Source organism: Trichosurus vulpecula, chromosome 4 (assembly GCF_011100635.1).
Source record: "Trichosurus vulpecula isolate mTriVul1 chromosome 4, mTriVul1.pri, whole genome shotgun sequence".
NCBI classification, from domain to species: domain Eukaryota; kingdom Metazoa; phylum Chordata; class Mammalia; order Diprotodontia; family Phalangeridae; genus Trichosurus; species Trichosurus vulpecula.
In genome coordinates, this window is record NC_050576.1 from 101,654,886 (window position 1) to 101,668,747 (window position 13,862).

At 43.4% G+C, this 13,862-nt stretch overlaps 1 protein-coding gene across 1 annotated transcript in view; it reads left to right on the forward strand.

Moving 5' to 3' along the window:
- PKP1 (plakophilin 1) overlaps positions 1-11,143 on the forward strand; it is a 78,537-nt gene extending 67,394 nt beyond the window's left edge. Inside the window, exons 9-14 of the mRNA XM_036757348.1 lie at positions 564-740; positions 2,946-3,099; positions 3,802-3,988; positions 6,938-7,019; positions 9,213-9,319; positions 11,067-11,143. Of these exons, the coding sequence (XP_036613243.1) occupies positions 564-740; positions 2,946-3,099; positions 3,802-3,988; positions 6,938-7,019; positions 9,213-9,287 (675 nt within the window). The 3' untranslated portion in view covers positions 9,288-9,319; positions 11,067-11,143. The remainder of the gene's footprint in view (positions 1-563; positions 741-2,945; positions 3,100-3,801; positions 3,989-6,937; positions 7,020-9,212; positions 9,320-11,066) is intronic.
- The last annotated feature ends 2,719 nt before the right edge of the window (positions 11,144-13,862 follow it).

The window sequence follows — 13,862 nt, forward strand, 5'->3', positions numbered from 1 at the left end:
CCAGTTCATATGCCCTGCCACTCAAGGGAACCCTGACTTTAATGTGCCTGACTTGGGAAGGAGAATAATCCCCAGGAATTGGGGCCAGAGTGCAGCCCATGCCTTCAGTTCCCTGGATTGAAGACTATAGCCAAGCAGCTAGTGACACACCATGCTTTTCAAAATATACAAACTGATCTTAGCCCCTGTTCTTAGAGTATGCATTTTATGAGTGTTTGAAAGAATCCACTCTTCCCTACTGTTGTCAGAGTCATTGAGTCAAATTCTGGCCTTTTCAATTGGATTTGCTCCATTTGAACAGAAATTGGAAAAACCAAGGGCCATATCAGAGTCCCCTAAACTTTGAGGAGGCAGTCCAGTCAGTCTGTCTCTGCTTGCCAAGCCAACTTCCATTCTCTCTCTCTCTCTCTCTCTCTCTCTCTCTCCTACCACAGTAGTCCAACCAGGTATAGGGGCAGCGATAAATGGGTGGTAGATATACTCAGATAAGTTGGAAAGATCCGCAGGTTGGGTTCAGGGCTCCTTAGCTGAGTCTTCCTGATGATCTGCTGTTTGTCCTTTAGAATAACAACTATGACCTGCCTTTGCCTGAGGAGGAGACCAAACCCAAGGGAAGTAACTGGCTCTACCACTCTGATACCATTCGCACTTACCTGAACCTCATGGGCAAGAGCAAGAAAGATGCCACCCTGGAGGCTTGTGCTGGTGCCCTGCAGAACCTCACTGCTAGCAAAGGACTGGTGAGAGGAATGGCCACTTCCAACTTCCCTATCTCTACCACCACCTCCTCTAGTCATCTCTCTCTCTCTGTCTCTGTCTCTGTCTCTCTCTTCCTCTTCTTATTCCCCCCTTCTCTCTTTCTCTCAACTCCTACTTTCCTCTTTTCTTTATCCCTCTTCCATTCCCTTCTAAAATGTAAATTCTTCTGTTTTCTTCAGTCACAGTATATGCACTTCTGAGACTGGGATAGGGGGCAATTTTCTTATCCAAGGGGGCCCAGTTTAATGGAGTTTCCCTGCTGGAAGATCAAGGTTTCTTTTCTGAGATTTGAGTGTGTTTAATTTTATGAAGGTTTGGAAGAATTGACTCTTCCCTACTGTATTGTATCTGCTGCCTGCCCACTTACCAATGGTGTTATGAGTACCAAGGATTGCTTTGATAATCCTACAGGATAAATATTCTGGGTTCTTGAACTATGTCCAATATGGCCTAGACTGGTTCAACCCAACAAGTACTCAACTGAGTACTTTCTATGCTTCATCCCCTTTTAGATACTTTGGTATGACAATAATCTTTTAATGCTGGGAGGCATGCTTATTCTTTTCAGAGTTCTTTCTTATTTAGCAGCTCTAATGTTCAACAATATATCTCTGGTAAAAATCCAAATTGATCATAACAAATAATTTTTCAGATACATTGCTATAATTTTGTTACTAAGATTTTGTTCCAAATATTGAGATGATATTCATTACTCACGTTGATCTCTAGTTCTCTTTCCTTACTTTATCTTTCCCTGGTTTGTGTATTAGGACTATGGTGGTCTCTTAAAAGAAGTTTAACAGTGTGTGTTCTTTCTAATTTTTTGGAGAATAATTTGTATAGTATAGACATTAGTTGTTCTTTAAAAGTTTGTTAGAATCCTCCTAGAATCCTTCCTAGACTTCTACACAATATCTCATTTAGTTCTCATAGCAAACCTGAGAAGTGAGTCATTTATGTTTTACATGTGTGTGTGTGTCTGTGTGTGTGTGTGTGTGTGTGTGTATACTAAGGCAGAGAGAGGGAGAGTTAGAAAATGTCCAAAGGAAGAGCCTCAAGTTCATGCCATATGAGGAGTGGTTATTGACAATGCAGATATTTAGCCTAGAGAAAGAAGATATAGGAGAGAGGTAAGGATGCTTTCAAGTATTTGAATGGCTGTCATATGAATGAGAGACTAGACTTGGACTACTTAGCCCCAGGAGAAGGAAGTGGGGACTATGGGTGGAAGTTATCCAGATATATTTTTAGACTTGATGTAAGGAAAAACTCCTAACAATTACAGCTATCCAAAAGTGGAATGAGTTGGCTTGAGGTAGGCCACCTTCCCAAGAGATCTTCAAGCAACAGTCTGGGGCTTTAGGCAAAGGCTTGGAAGACTCCTTCTCCAGTACATTGTAGATGAAATTCTTGTTCTGGTATGGTCCGACTAAATGGCTTCTGGGGTCCCTTCCTACCATGAAAGTCTTCAGTTTTGGGCAAGTGTCTTATTCAAGGTCACACAAGTCATCAGTGACAGAGCTCCTACTATGATAATTCCCATTACATAAAATGTTTGGGATGTGCAGGTAGATCTGACTGTGATCTGAAACCCTGTGGCTTCAGAATGTCAGCATGATTACATCTCCTTTGTGGTTGGTCCAACATGTGAGGTCACACTGTGGATTCCAATGAATCAATGAATCAATCAACATTTATTGTGTCTGCTGTGTACCAGGCATTGTGCTAAGTGATAGGGCTACAAAAAGGGGCAAAAGACAATTCCTGCCCTCAAGGAGCTTACAATCTAATGGATTTCACCTGGAATGCCAAATTATGGTGTGGTGATCTTAGGTTCTTGAAGGCTATGCCATTATAGCGAAAGATCAAGCTGGAAAGGTTGTGAATTTGGGTCTAGTGATAGGTGATGTGTCTGTTGTTGGAGGACCAAGCTAGCTAAAGTCAAAGACTCCAAAAGGTTGACCACCAGCTGCTGAAAGTTTTCAACCATAGAAAATCATGAAGGCAGTTTAACTTAGAAGTCATTGAGGGATTATAATCTGTGTTTGCAGATGGAGAAAACACTCACTCTCTTGAAATCATGATTCTTTAAAGTGTTTTAATACTTAGTAACATAGATAATCAGGAGTGGTGTTATCTTTCCTTGGATGCACAAGACACATGATTGGTCTACATTTCTTTCCTAGATGTCCAGTGGCATGAGCCAGATGATTGGACTGAAGGAAAAAGGTTTGCCTCAAATTGCCCGCCTTCTCCAATCAGGCAACTCTGATGTGGTCAGATCTGGAGCCTCCCTCCTGAGCAATATGTCTCGACATCCTGTGCTGCACAGAGCGATGGGTAAGAGGTGTTCTCCATGGGACTTCCCTCTTGAATCATCTCCCTAATCTCTTTTCAGCATTGGGCTCTCAAAAAATGCTGCTAATAAGCATAGATATCCATCTGTTCTCTGGTGCAGGAATCTCAGGAGTATATATTGGTTTAGGCAAATGTTTGGGGATAGAAATTCATTTCAGCAATCATTTATTAAGCACCTTCTATGCATGTGTATCATGGAATGAAATGCCAAAGGGAATGTAAGACTAAGGGGAAAGTCCTCAGAATGGGATGATAAGGAGAAAGTGGGCCAGATAAGTGAGTCCAAGCTAGGAAGTCGGTGTAGAGCAGCAGAGGGTTCTGGCTGGAATGGTATAGGGGTTTAGTGATAGATAGGGGTTTTGATGGGTTCCGATGGAGTCCAGTGAGAGCTGGAAGGGCTCTTAAAGGCTTCCCAATCCAACCCTCTCCTTCTATAGATAAGAATACGAAGGCTCACAGAGGTTGAATGACCTGCCCAGAGTCACACAAGTCCTAAGTGACACAGTTAGGAATCAAATACAGGTCTTTCAGCTCCAAGTTAGGGTCTTCCACTGGAAGCCCCATACTTCCTGATACCCAAATAATGGAGGGCCAGGGCCATAAAGTTGAAGCTAAAGATCTCATCCTATCACTTGCTGATTTTCCTGGGTCCTGAACCTGTCCTCTCACCTCTTTCTCTTAAAGGGAACCAAATATTCCCAGAGATGACTCGTCTCCTCTCTAGCCAGACAGGCAACACCAGCAACTCAGGGGACATCATGGCATCTGCTTGCTACACCATTAGGAACTTGATGGCTTCGTTTCCCCAGATGGCAAAGCAGCACTTCACCAGCAGCATGCTGAACAATGTGGTCAACATGTGCCGGAGCGGGTAAGGAGGGTGTGGGCAGGAAGAGGCGAAGGTCAGTCTCAAGGAGCGGGAGACAGGGCACTCTAAATGCGCAGATCTTGTGCCTTTCTCCAAAGAAGAGCAGACAGACTCAACAGTCAGTGAGAGGAGAGAAGACGCTGGGGTTCAACTCCTCCGCCCTAGATTCCACTCCTCTCTCCCTGTGGGATCTTGCCACCGAAGGGGAATAATTCTGGATCAGGTTTTGTTAAAGGATTTAAGAATGAGCATAGACTAGCAGAAGGCAGCTATATGGCGGAGTGGATAGAGAATGGGGCCTGGAGTTAGGAAGACCTGAGTCGAAATCTGATCTCAGACACTTGCTATGTGACCCTGGGCAAGTCACTTAACTGCTTGCTGACTGCCTCAGTTTCTTCATCTGCAAAATACCTCCTTGGGTTGTTGTGAGGATGAAATAAAATAATATTTATAAAGCATTTTCCAAACCTCAGAGTGCTTATATAAATGTTAGCTAGTTTCAGAAGGCATTTTTTTGTAAGGAAGTTTGGATGAGAGAAAAGTAAAGACTGATCAGATTTCTCTGCATGGGTTAAGGATGGTCTGTGTTTGGATGCTCTATTCTACATTGCAGAGGCTACACAGGGTCTGTGTGAAGCCCTGAAGTCGTGGCAGGCACGTAGCACTATACCCCAAAACAAGGTTCAAAAAAGTGAAGTCGACAAGCAGTTATTAAGTTCCTACTATGTGTCAGGCACTGGGGATACAAAGAAAAGTAAGACAGCTCCTACCCTTAGGGAGCTTATAGTCTAACAGGGAGAGGGAGAGACAACAAGCAAATAACTATGGACAAATAAAATCTATTCAGGGGAAATAAGAGGTAACCTCAGAGGGAAGGCATTGGGCTCTCCAAAAGTCCTGCTAAGAAGCGTCGATATCCGTCAGTTCCCAGGGGCAGCAATCTGAGGAGTCTGCAATGGCTTAGGCAAACGTTTAGGGATAGAAATTCATTTCAGCATTTATATAGTGTTGACCATGTGCCAGGCACTGTGCTAAGTGCTTTGACAAGTATTCTATTGTAGCATTAAACAGGATGGGGGAGGGCCTCTTGCAGAAGCTAGGATTTGAGTTGAGACCTTAGGGAAGCCAGAAGGCAGACATGAGGAGGAGAGCATCTCAGGCATGAGGGACAGCCTGTAAAAATGCCCAGAATAAGGAGATGGCATATCTTGTCTGAGGAAGAGCCAGGAGGTCACCGTCCCTGGACTGGAAAGGTGGATAGGGGCCAGGCTGTGAAGGACCTTAAAGGCCGAGCAGAGGGTTCTATATTTGATCCTGGAGGTCACAGAAGGGCGCTGGGCTTTGTTGAGGAGAAGAGCGGCACTTTAAGAAGATGACTTTGGTGGCTGGAGGGAGGATGGCGTGGAGTTGGGGGAGATCTTGAGGCAGGGAGACCCACCGAAACGCAGTAGTTCAAGAGTGAGGTGACGATGGCCTCCATTCAGGTGGCATCTGTGTCTGAGGAAGGATGAGGACATATCTGAGAGATATTGTGAAGGCAGAAATAACAGTACTTGACATCAGATTGGAGATATTGTATGAGAGAGAGTGAGAAGTCTAGGATGACAGCTTGGTTGTCAGCCTGGATGACTGTGAGGATGATGTTATTCACTACAGTAACAGGGAAGTTAGAAAAAGGGCAGAGGTTGGGTGGGATGGGAGATAATGGTTTGGTTTGGGATGTGTTAAGCCAATAGGCCATGAGAGATAAGAGACTGGAGGGCAGCAGAGGGGTTAGGGCTGCATAAATGGAAATGAAAACCATTCACATAGAGGAGGTTATTGAATTTATGGCAGATGATGAGATCACTAAGAAAATTACTATAGAGAAGAAAAAAAGAAGAGGGATAAGCACAGACCCTTGGGAGACAAACACAGTTAGTGGGCATGACTTAGATAAAGATCCAACTAAGGAGATTGAGAAGGATCAATCATACAGATGGGAGAAGAACCAGGAAAAAAAAATATGGGAGTCATGGACTGCCTCCCAGGGGATAGATCCAGTTTGGAGTTTGAATACTTCAGGGGCAGCTAAGTGGGGCAGTGAATAGAGTACCAGTCAGGAGGACTTGACAAATCTGGCCTCAGACACTTGACACTTACTAGCCATGTGACCTTGGGCAAGTCACTCAACCCCAAGTGTCTTGCCTTTCCCCCCTCCAAAAAAGAAAAAGAAAGAGTTCAAATACTTCAGAGAGATGCAAGAGCATCGACCACTTTAAGAGTGGTTGGTAAGGAATAAAAGAAACCCAATAATATCTGACATTTATACAATACTGTAAGTTTTGCAGAGCCTTTATATACACTCTTATCTGATCCTCCCAGCAACCCTGGAGGTAGAAACTAAAAACATTATGTTACATGACTATTTTTACAGATGAGAACATTCGGAATCAGTGCAGTTAAATGACTTGTCTAAGGTTACACAGCTAATAAGTGTTAGATGTGTTATTCAAACCTGGGTCTGTCCTGATGGCAATCCCAACAGGCTTTCTACTACAATTCATTGCCTGTCATGGAGAAAGCGAGTTTGGGGAAATGTTTGGTTCTTTGGGGCTCTCCAGCCTAGGAAGTGGGAGCCTGCTAAGGTAACACGGAACACTCATGTCAGGAGTGGGGAAGATGCTTCCACCACCTGAGGATGGGCATGTATGGAGACAAAGGCCTAGATTAGGGCATACAGGGATTCAGATAAATAGTGGAGCAGATAATGTCCTAGTGACTCTTGTTGCCAAGGCTTATTCTTCCTGTAGACCTAAGAAACTCTCCAGGTTTTCCAAGCCCAGCAGCTGGACTGTTTATGTGTATTGGGATTATTTGGGGAAAAGCAATGGAGGAAGAATGAATGCTCCAGCCCATGACTCAATGGCTCTGTCCCCTCATGAATCACTTCTTTTTTCCTCTGCCCAATAGTTCACCAAAAGCTGCAGAAGCCTCTCAACTCCTTCTCTCTGACATGTGGTCAAACAAGGAGCTCCAGGGTGTCCTCAAACAGGTAATGACAAGGTCATAAATCCCCTCTGTGCTGATCACCTCATGTGGAATGCTCCACCAGCATTGGCCATGGCCATACATAGCCTATCTCAATCTCAATAAGGTATTTGACAAAGTCTCTCGTGATACTTCTGTGAACAAGATGGAGGAAAGACAGAGTAAGAATATGTACAAAATTATTCATAATACCCTGGATAGTCAAAGTGAGGTTTAATGGATCCATGGATTAATAGGCCTTAAGCTGTATGGTCTGTCCTTGAGACTTCAAGTTTACCATGTACAACAACAACTCCAATAAAGACATACATGTCATGGGATGTATAACTGATATAATGGATGAAAGAATTCACAGAAGGATTACAACAGGCCAAAATTATGGGCAGAAATTAACCAAAATAAATGCAAAGTGATCTGTACTTGGGATCAAGAAATTATCTATACATTTCCAATCTTGTCTTTTCTTCTTTTGTCCAGAACACTTTGGGACAGGCCCTCCCATCATCAGTCTATCTCTGCAGGGCAGGAAGGTCTATTTAAATAATAGGCTAAGTGTTTTTGGAAGGAAGTCAGTAAATCTACTGAAGAAATAAAGAATGCAACCCATTCTAAAATGAAATCAGAATTTTTGAAAATGCAATTTATTGGTTATCTATGCAATCACCTCCCTCACATTGTGTGGATAACTGAAAGTGATGTTATGCGTAATTCATGTTAGGTCAGATGTGGCAACTGAAGGCATGAAAGGAAAATGATTACGACTGAAATGTATACAGAGCATCAAAATTTGCAAGACACCCTGCCTTTATTTTTACAATCACTCCTTATAATAGCTCTGTTTTATATATATATATATATATATATATATATATATATATATATATATATATATATATATATATATGTGTGTGTGTGTGTGTGTGTGTGTGTGTGTGTGTGTGTATACACACACACGTATACACATATATGTGTATATATACATATATTATCATTTCTACTGTATAGCTAAGGAAGTTGAAGTTGAGAGGGGTTAAAAGTGACTTGAGAAGCAGCATGGTAAAATGGGAGGAGCACTAGATCCAGGGTCATAGGACCTGTATTCCAATCGTGCCTCTGTCACTGTGTGACCCTGGGTAAGTCATTTAACCAATCTAGGCTTCAGTTGCTTCATCTATAAAATGAAGTGGTAGGGGGTTGGATGAAATGCTTTCTAAGGTCCCTCCTAGCTCTAAATCCATCATCCTGTGACCTGCCCATGGTCTCCTAGCTAGTGAATGTCAGAGGTGGGATTGGAATGCAGTTCTGTCTGACTCCAAGTTTCTCAAAGATAGCCCAAATTCAGGAGGAGCAAGGGCTGGCTGCCACCTCTGCATCCCTGTCCCTGATGCTTTGGAGACTTAGAGCAACTAGGCTGTTTACTTCTTTTGTAAAAGGTCATATAATTATGTGCTAGCCTAAGGCCCTAGGCTTGTCTTGGTGCTATGTTTTAGCATGCATATGTGAAATCAAAACTTATCTGTGGAAATTAAATATATTTTCATTTACATGTATGTATAAATGTATATACATACATATATATGTACATTTATGTGTGTGTATCATCCCTGGCACACATATGCGTGCTAAAACCTCAATTAATGTGTGCTCTCTCCTTCTCTCTCTCTCTCTCTCTCTCTCTCTCTCTCTCTCTCTCTCTCTCTCCCTCACACACACACACACACACACACACACACACACACACATATACATATACATACACACATACATACGTGGTCATCCTTGGCTCATATATGCATACTAAAATCTCATTGCTCTCTCTGTCTCTGTCTCTGTCTCTCCCCTTCTCTCCCTCCATAGATATATATATCTATATATACATATATTACATATGTGCACACACACATGTATGTGTGCACGCATATAGCATTAATCAGGGCCAATCATTTTAAAGCAAATGGACTATTATTGGCCCTCACACACATTATCATGGTAACCCCCATTTCAGCAGTGCTTTTTCAGGTATGGCTGGTAGCCCAGGTCCAGCTAGGGTGGGCTGCGAGGTACAGAACCAAGACCTGACTCCCTGAGGAAAGCGAGAGCTGTGGCATGACAGCTTGTCACACTAGCAGAAAGTCATTGATCACCCGCTCTCTGCGTCCCATCATGGTTGACACTATTGATGTTCCTCTCCCTGCAGCAAGGTTTCGACAGGAGTATGCTGGGATCCTTAACCGGGACCAACGTCCTAAGGAACTTCAGCTCCCGGTTCTAAGAGGAGGACACTATCACATATTCAGCTTACAGGTGAGAATACTCTGACCCCAGGGTAAGAGGGACCCTCTCCCACGTTCTTACAGCCATGCCCCTTGCTTCTTTAGGACGCTGCAAAGTGGAAAGGGTCTTATACCCACGTCAAGTCAAGGTCTCACACTTTCCCCTTTGACTATCATACAGCATGGCACTGAGTCCAGAAGGGGAACCCAACTGGATCATCTAGGAGGAGCTTTGAACTGTCTAACCTCAGGTTAAAGAATAAGGAGAGACAATGCCAAATGCCATAACTGTTGGCACTGCCAGCTCATTCTCTTATGCACAATTATGCACTTTTCCAGTATATGGCATGTCTTTAATGTCACCAAGGCTGTGGGATTCCTGGCACAGATTTCTTTAGGGCCCAGAGTAGGTGCTGGGAAACTCCATTCAGGTTCAAATTAGATGTGGGGCTCCAAGGATTTCCTGCACTGAGTTGGACTGACAGTCAACCCACCGGTTGAATTGAGCTCCTTCTGCCCTGTGGGGGTTAGGAACTTGAGAATAGAAAACGGAGAAAGGGATGAAGACACAAGAAATAAGACACAGGCTACATTTTTAAAAATGTATAGTCTAGTAAGGTACATAAGACCCATGGGGGGAAAAGAGGTAAGAACACTTACAAAACGAGGCTTTACTTAAGAAGGGGCATCAAGTATTTGGAAACTGAGAGCAGAAGGGCCAAAGACATTCAGCATGCCACACACAGAGCAAAGGAGACTCCAGTCAAGTCAGGGCTGATCAGGGAAGGCTCCCTAGAGGCGGTAGCTGTCAAGCTGAGACTGGAAGATGAGGAAGGATGTGAACTGTCAGACAGAGGGGGAGTAATTGTATTCAAGGACTACTGGGATCCAAATTGAGCTTGCTCTCAGTAAGACTTCAAACACTCCTTGCTCATAGCTTAGCTTTAACAGAGAAGAGAAAAAAGAATTGAGAATACAGTTAAGTTCAGCTTAACATGTAGACATTTTGAGTGCCCACAACATGCCCAGAATTGTTCTACACAATAGAGAGGTTGTCAAGGAGGCACGTGACACACTGCCCTTTCCTCAAGGAGCTTACTGCCTTGCTGGGGAAGCAAAGAAACACACACAGAACAGTGAAAGTGTGTGTGGATATGTGGAGACAGAAAGATGCAGAGACAAAGACAGAGAGAGGCAGAGAAACAGACAGAGAGGAAGGAAGGGAAGGATAAGGAGAGAAAAAGAAGGGAGGAAGAGAGAGGGAAATAAAAAGAAAAAGAGAGAAAAAAGAGAGAGGAGAGAGAAAAAAGAGAGAAAAGGAGATAAAGAGAGATAAAAAAGACAGGAGAGAGAGACAGAGAGAGAGTCAACAAGTCAAAAGTATTAATAGGATCAGGAAAGGTTTCTTGTAGAAGGTAAGATTGTAGTTGGGTCTTGAAGGAAGCTAGGGAAGCCAGGAGGCAGAGAATTCCAGGCATGGGAGACAGCCAGCAAAAATGTCTAAGAGCTGCGAAGTAGAATGCTTTGCATGAAGAATTGGAAGTGTCACTGGATCACAGAGTATATGGGGACAGTAAAGTGTCAGAAGAGGGGGGGAATAGGTGTTCATGATCAAGTAAACATATATGCTAAAATGAAAAAAAAACGAAGGAGCCAAATGTATGGTACTATTAGGATGTGCTATGATAGTCAGGAAGGAAAGAGATCAGGTTTGGGGGAAGGAAGAGGGAATTATAACTTTATAAATGCTTATTTGTGGACTTCTCTTTATCTTCCAGAAGTGCATTGACCCAACCAAGAAGACTCTAGGTCTTGCCGGATGGGTTGGTCTGTCCACCCTTTGCAGTATTTGGAAAAGTTAAAACTCATTGAGAAAAAAAATCTGAAAACTGTGGACAATGGAGATATTTTTAAACAACTTTTTTTTTCCCACCTTGGGGTTATAGGCAAGGGATTTGGGGGGTGGGACGGGGTAGAAGTGGGAGGGAGCTTTCCTGAGTTAAAGGGGCTTTTATCTGATGTCAATAATTCCTTCTCCAAAAGGAGTATATATATATATAAATATAAATATATATGTAATGTATGATTGTATGTGTGTGCATGCATGTTCGTGTGTGTGTATGTATGTGTGCCTGAAAGTGTGAGCAGAAAGAGAAAATAGAAAACCATTTTTACTATTGTGTGTAAAAGACGGTGAAAAGGATACTTCTCTGTCTCACTTATAGACAGATATAAAATGTAATACTTCTGTGTTAGCTGTCTATTAGCTTCTAAAATGTATTAATATTGGGCAGAAAATTTGTTCCATTTTTCCCTGCCTCCATCACAATCAGATCTGCAGACCTCTGAAGCGAGCCATGGGAGGAGGAGGCCCAGATCAGAGCTCCATGTCTGACCAGGCGGTCCATTGCTCGACTTTGTCCCAGATGGCTGAGGGAAGCAACTTACCACCTCAGGAGGATGCTTTGGATGGAGGGAGTGTAGCTTCAGCCTTTATTATGGAGAGACCAGACAATGAACTATTTCCTGAAATTATCTGTATCTGACACCTCCATGACTTCTGAATTATTGTGTTCTGTTTTTTTCTTTTCTGTTCTAAAAGGGCCAGGTTTCTGCAGGCTGTGGGACTCTCAACAAGCATGAAGGGGGATTGTTTTGGTTCGTGTTGTCCAATGTCAGCGCAGGGGGTAATGGGAGCTAAAGAGATAGCTATTAACATCGACATATGTATAGGGCTGGGCTAGGTTGAGTGTCATACAGAGAGCGAGGCCAATGAATACGGTCCCTGCCTTTGGAAAGTTTTCAGTCTATGTGTTGCAGGATGTAGATGGGGAAAATGCTGCTCAAAGGTCACACAAGATGCTAATCAGGCCTCAGTGGTGGCCTGATGGGTGCTGGAATGCAGCCTTCAAATAGAATGGGTGGGAGAATATGGGGATGACTCTCAATGGAAGCTGCAGCCATCCAGACAAGTCAAGCTGTGGGACTGTTTGGGGTGATAGCTTCAAGTGAAGGGCACTACTGACTCTGAAGATCCATGGACCCCTGAGATGGGATTCCAGAAAAGAGGAAAGGAGTCTGGCCACATTAGAAGAAGGGAGCAATGCAACCAGGGCAGCAGAGAACCACAGCCCCATTCAGAGGCCATTTCATCTATCCCTTTACTTCTAGTTAGCATTGAGCTCCCATACAGACTGGCATCTCACAAATTCTGAAAAATGGCTCACCCTCTCCACCTGCCAAGGATGGATAGCTGCCTCTGGTACCTTTTCCAAACACTTCTCTTTGCCAGCCAGCCCTTGCATCCCATCCAAAAACAGAATGGGCTGCCTTGGCAAGTAGTGAATTCCCCATCAGTGGTGGTCTTCAAACAGGGAGGAGGGGTGAACTAGAACTCTGAAGTCTGTGTTCTATATTTCTACGTCTTTGGGTGGATTGTAGTCCACTTGAAAGGCAGTAGAGTAAGAAAAGCACTGGATTTGGAGTCAGGAGCTAAGCTCAAATCCGAGCTTTTCCACTCACTATTTGCATGGCCGAGGTCAAATTGCCTAACCACTCTGGGCCTCAGTTTCTTCATCCATAAAAAGAAGGGATTGATTTTAGATGACCTCACAGGTTTCTTTCAACTTTAAATCTTCCATCCTACAATCCATGTTTAGTTGAATGAGTTGTGGCTCATTCTGTCACAAGAGACAGATGGAAAAAGGATGCTCGATGCTCATCCATCACTCCCTAAGGATCAGCACCAGGTGGGATTTCTCACCAGCTCCCCTCAGCTCCAGTCTTTCCCAGTCTGGCCTAGAGGACTATGGTTCTGATAAGGCAGGCCCATCAGATATAGGACAGGAAGGGAAAGGGGCTAAGCACTTATATGGTACCTGCTATGTGCCAAGCACTATGCTAAGTGCTTTACAAATGTTATCTCATTTGATCAACAGCCAAGTCACTAAACTCACATGCATTTCAGATATTAGGCAGCTGAGTGACCCATCGAGAACCTCAAGCAGAAAACCAACCTATGTGTGTATATACTGTAAGATAGAGCCAATGATAGGATTCAGAAAACCCTCCTTAGCTCCCGTTTCCACTTCCCTGATATTTGCCTAGTGCTACAGCATTCTTGGTATAAGATATTAAAACCTTCCTCATGGCTCCAATCTTATGTTAAGAAAAGATAAGATGTCCCTCACTTTCCCCTTCTCTGAGACCTTCCATATAGCCTTAGCTATCCATATTCTTCCCCAAGCAGCCAGGGCCAGACACTGTCTCCTTGTATATTGAATATCTGGGATGATCAAAACAATCATTCATTTTAAACTAATGAGACATTGGGGAAGGATAAAATCAGAGACTTCTCCAATATAATTTGACATTGAATTTTCACGTTGGGCTGGTAGCCTCTAGCAATCACCTACTAACCTACAGGCTAGTTCTGCCTACTAGAAAGAAAGGTCTTCTTTGAGCACCACCCTCCTGCCCTCCTTACTCTCAATTCTTTCCTGGTGTTGTTCTTGAAAATCTGATCTTACTAGACCGGATTTGACATAGGTTTTAAGATGACATCGCTTCCAAGC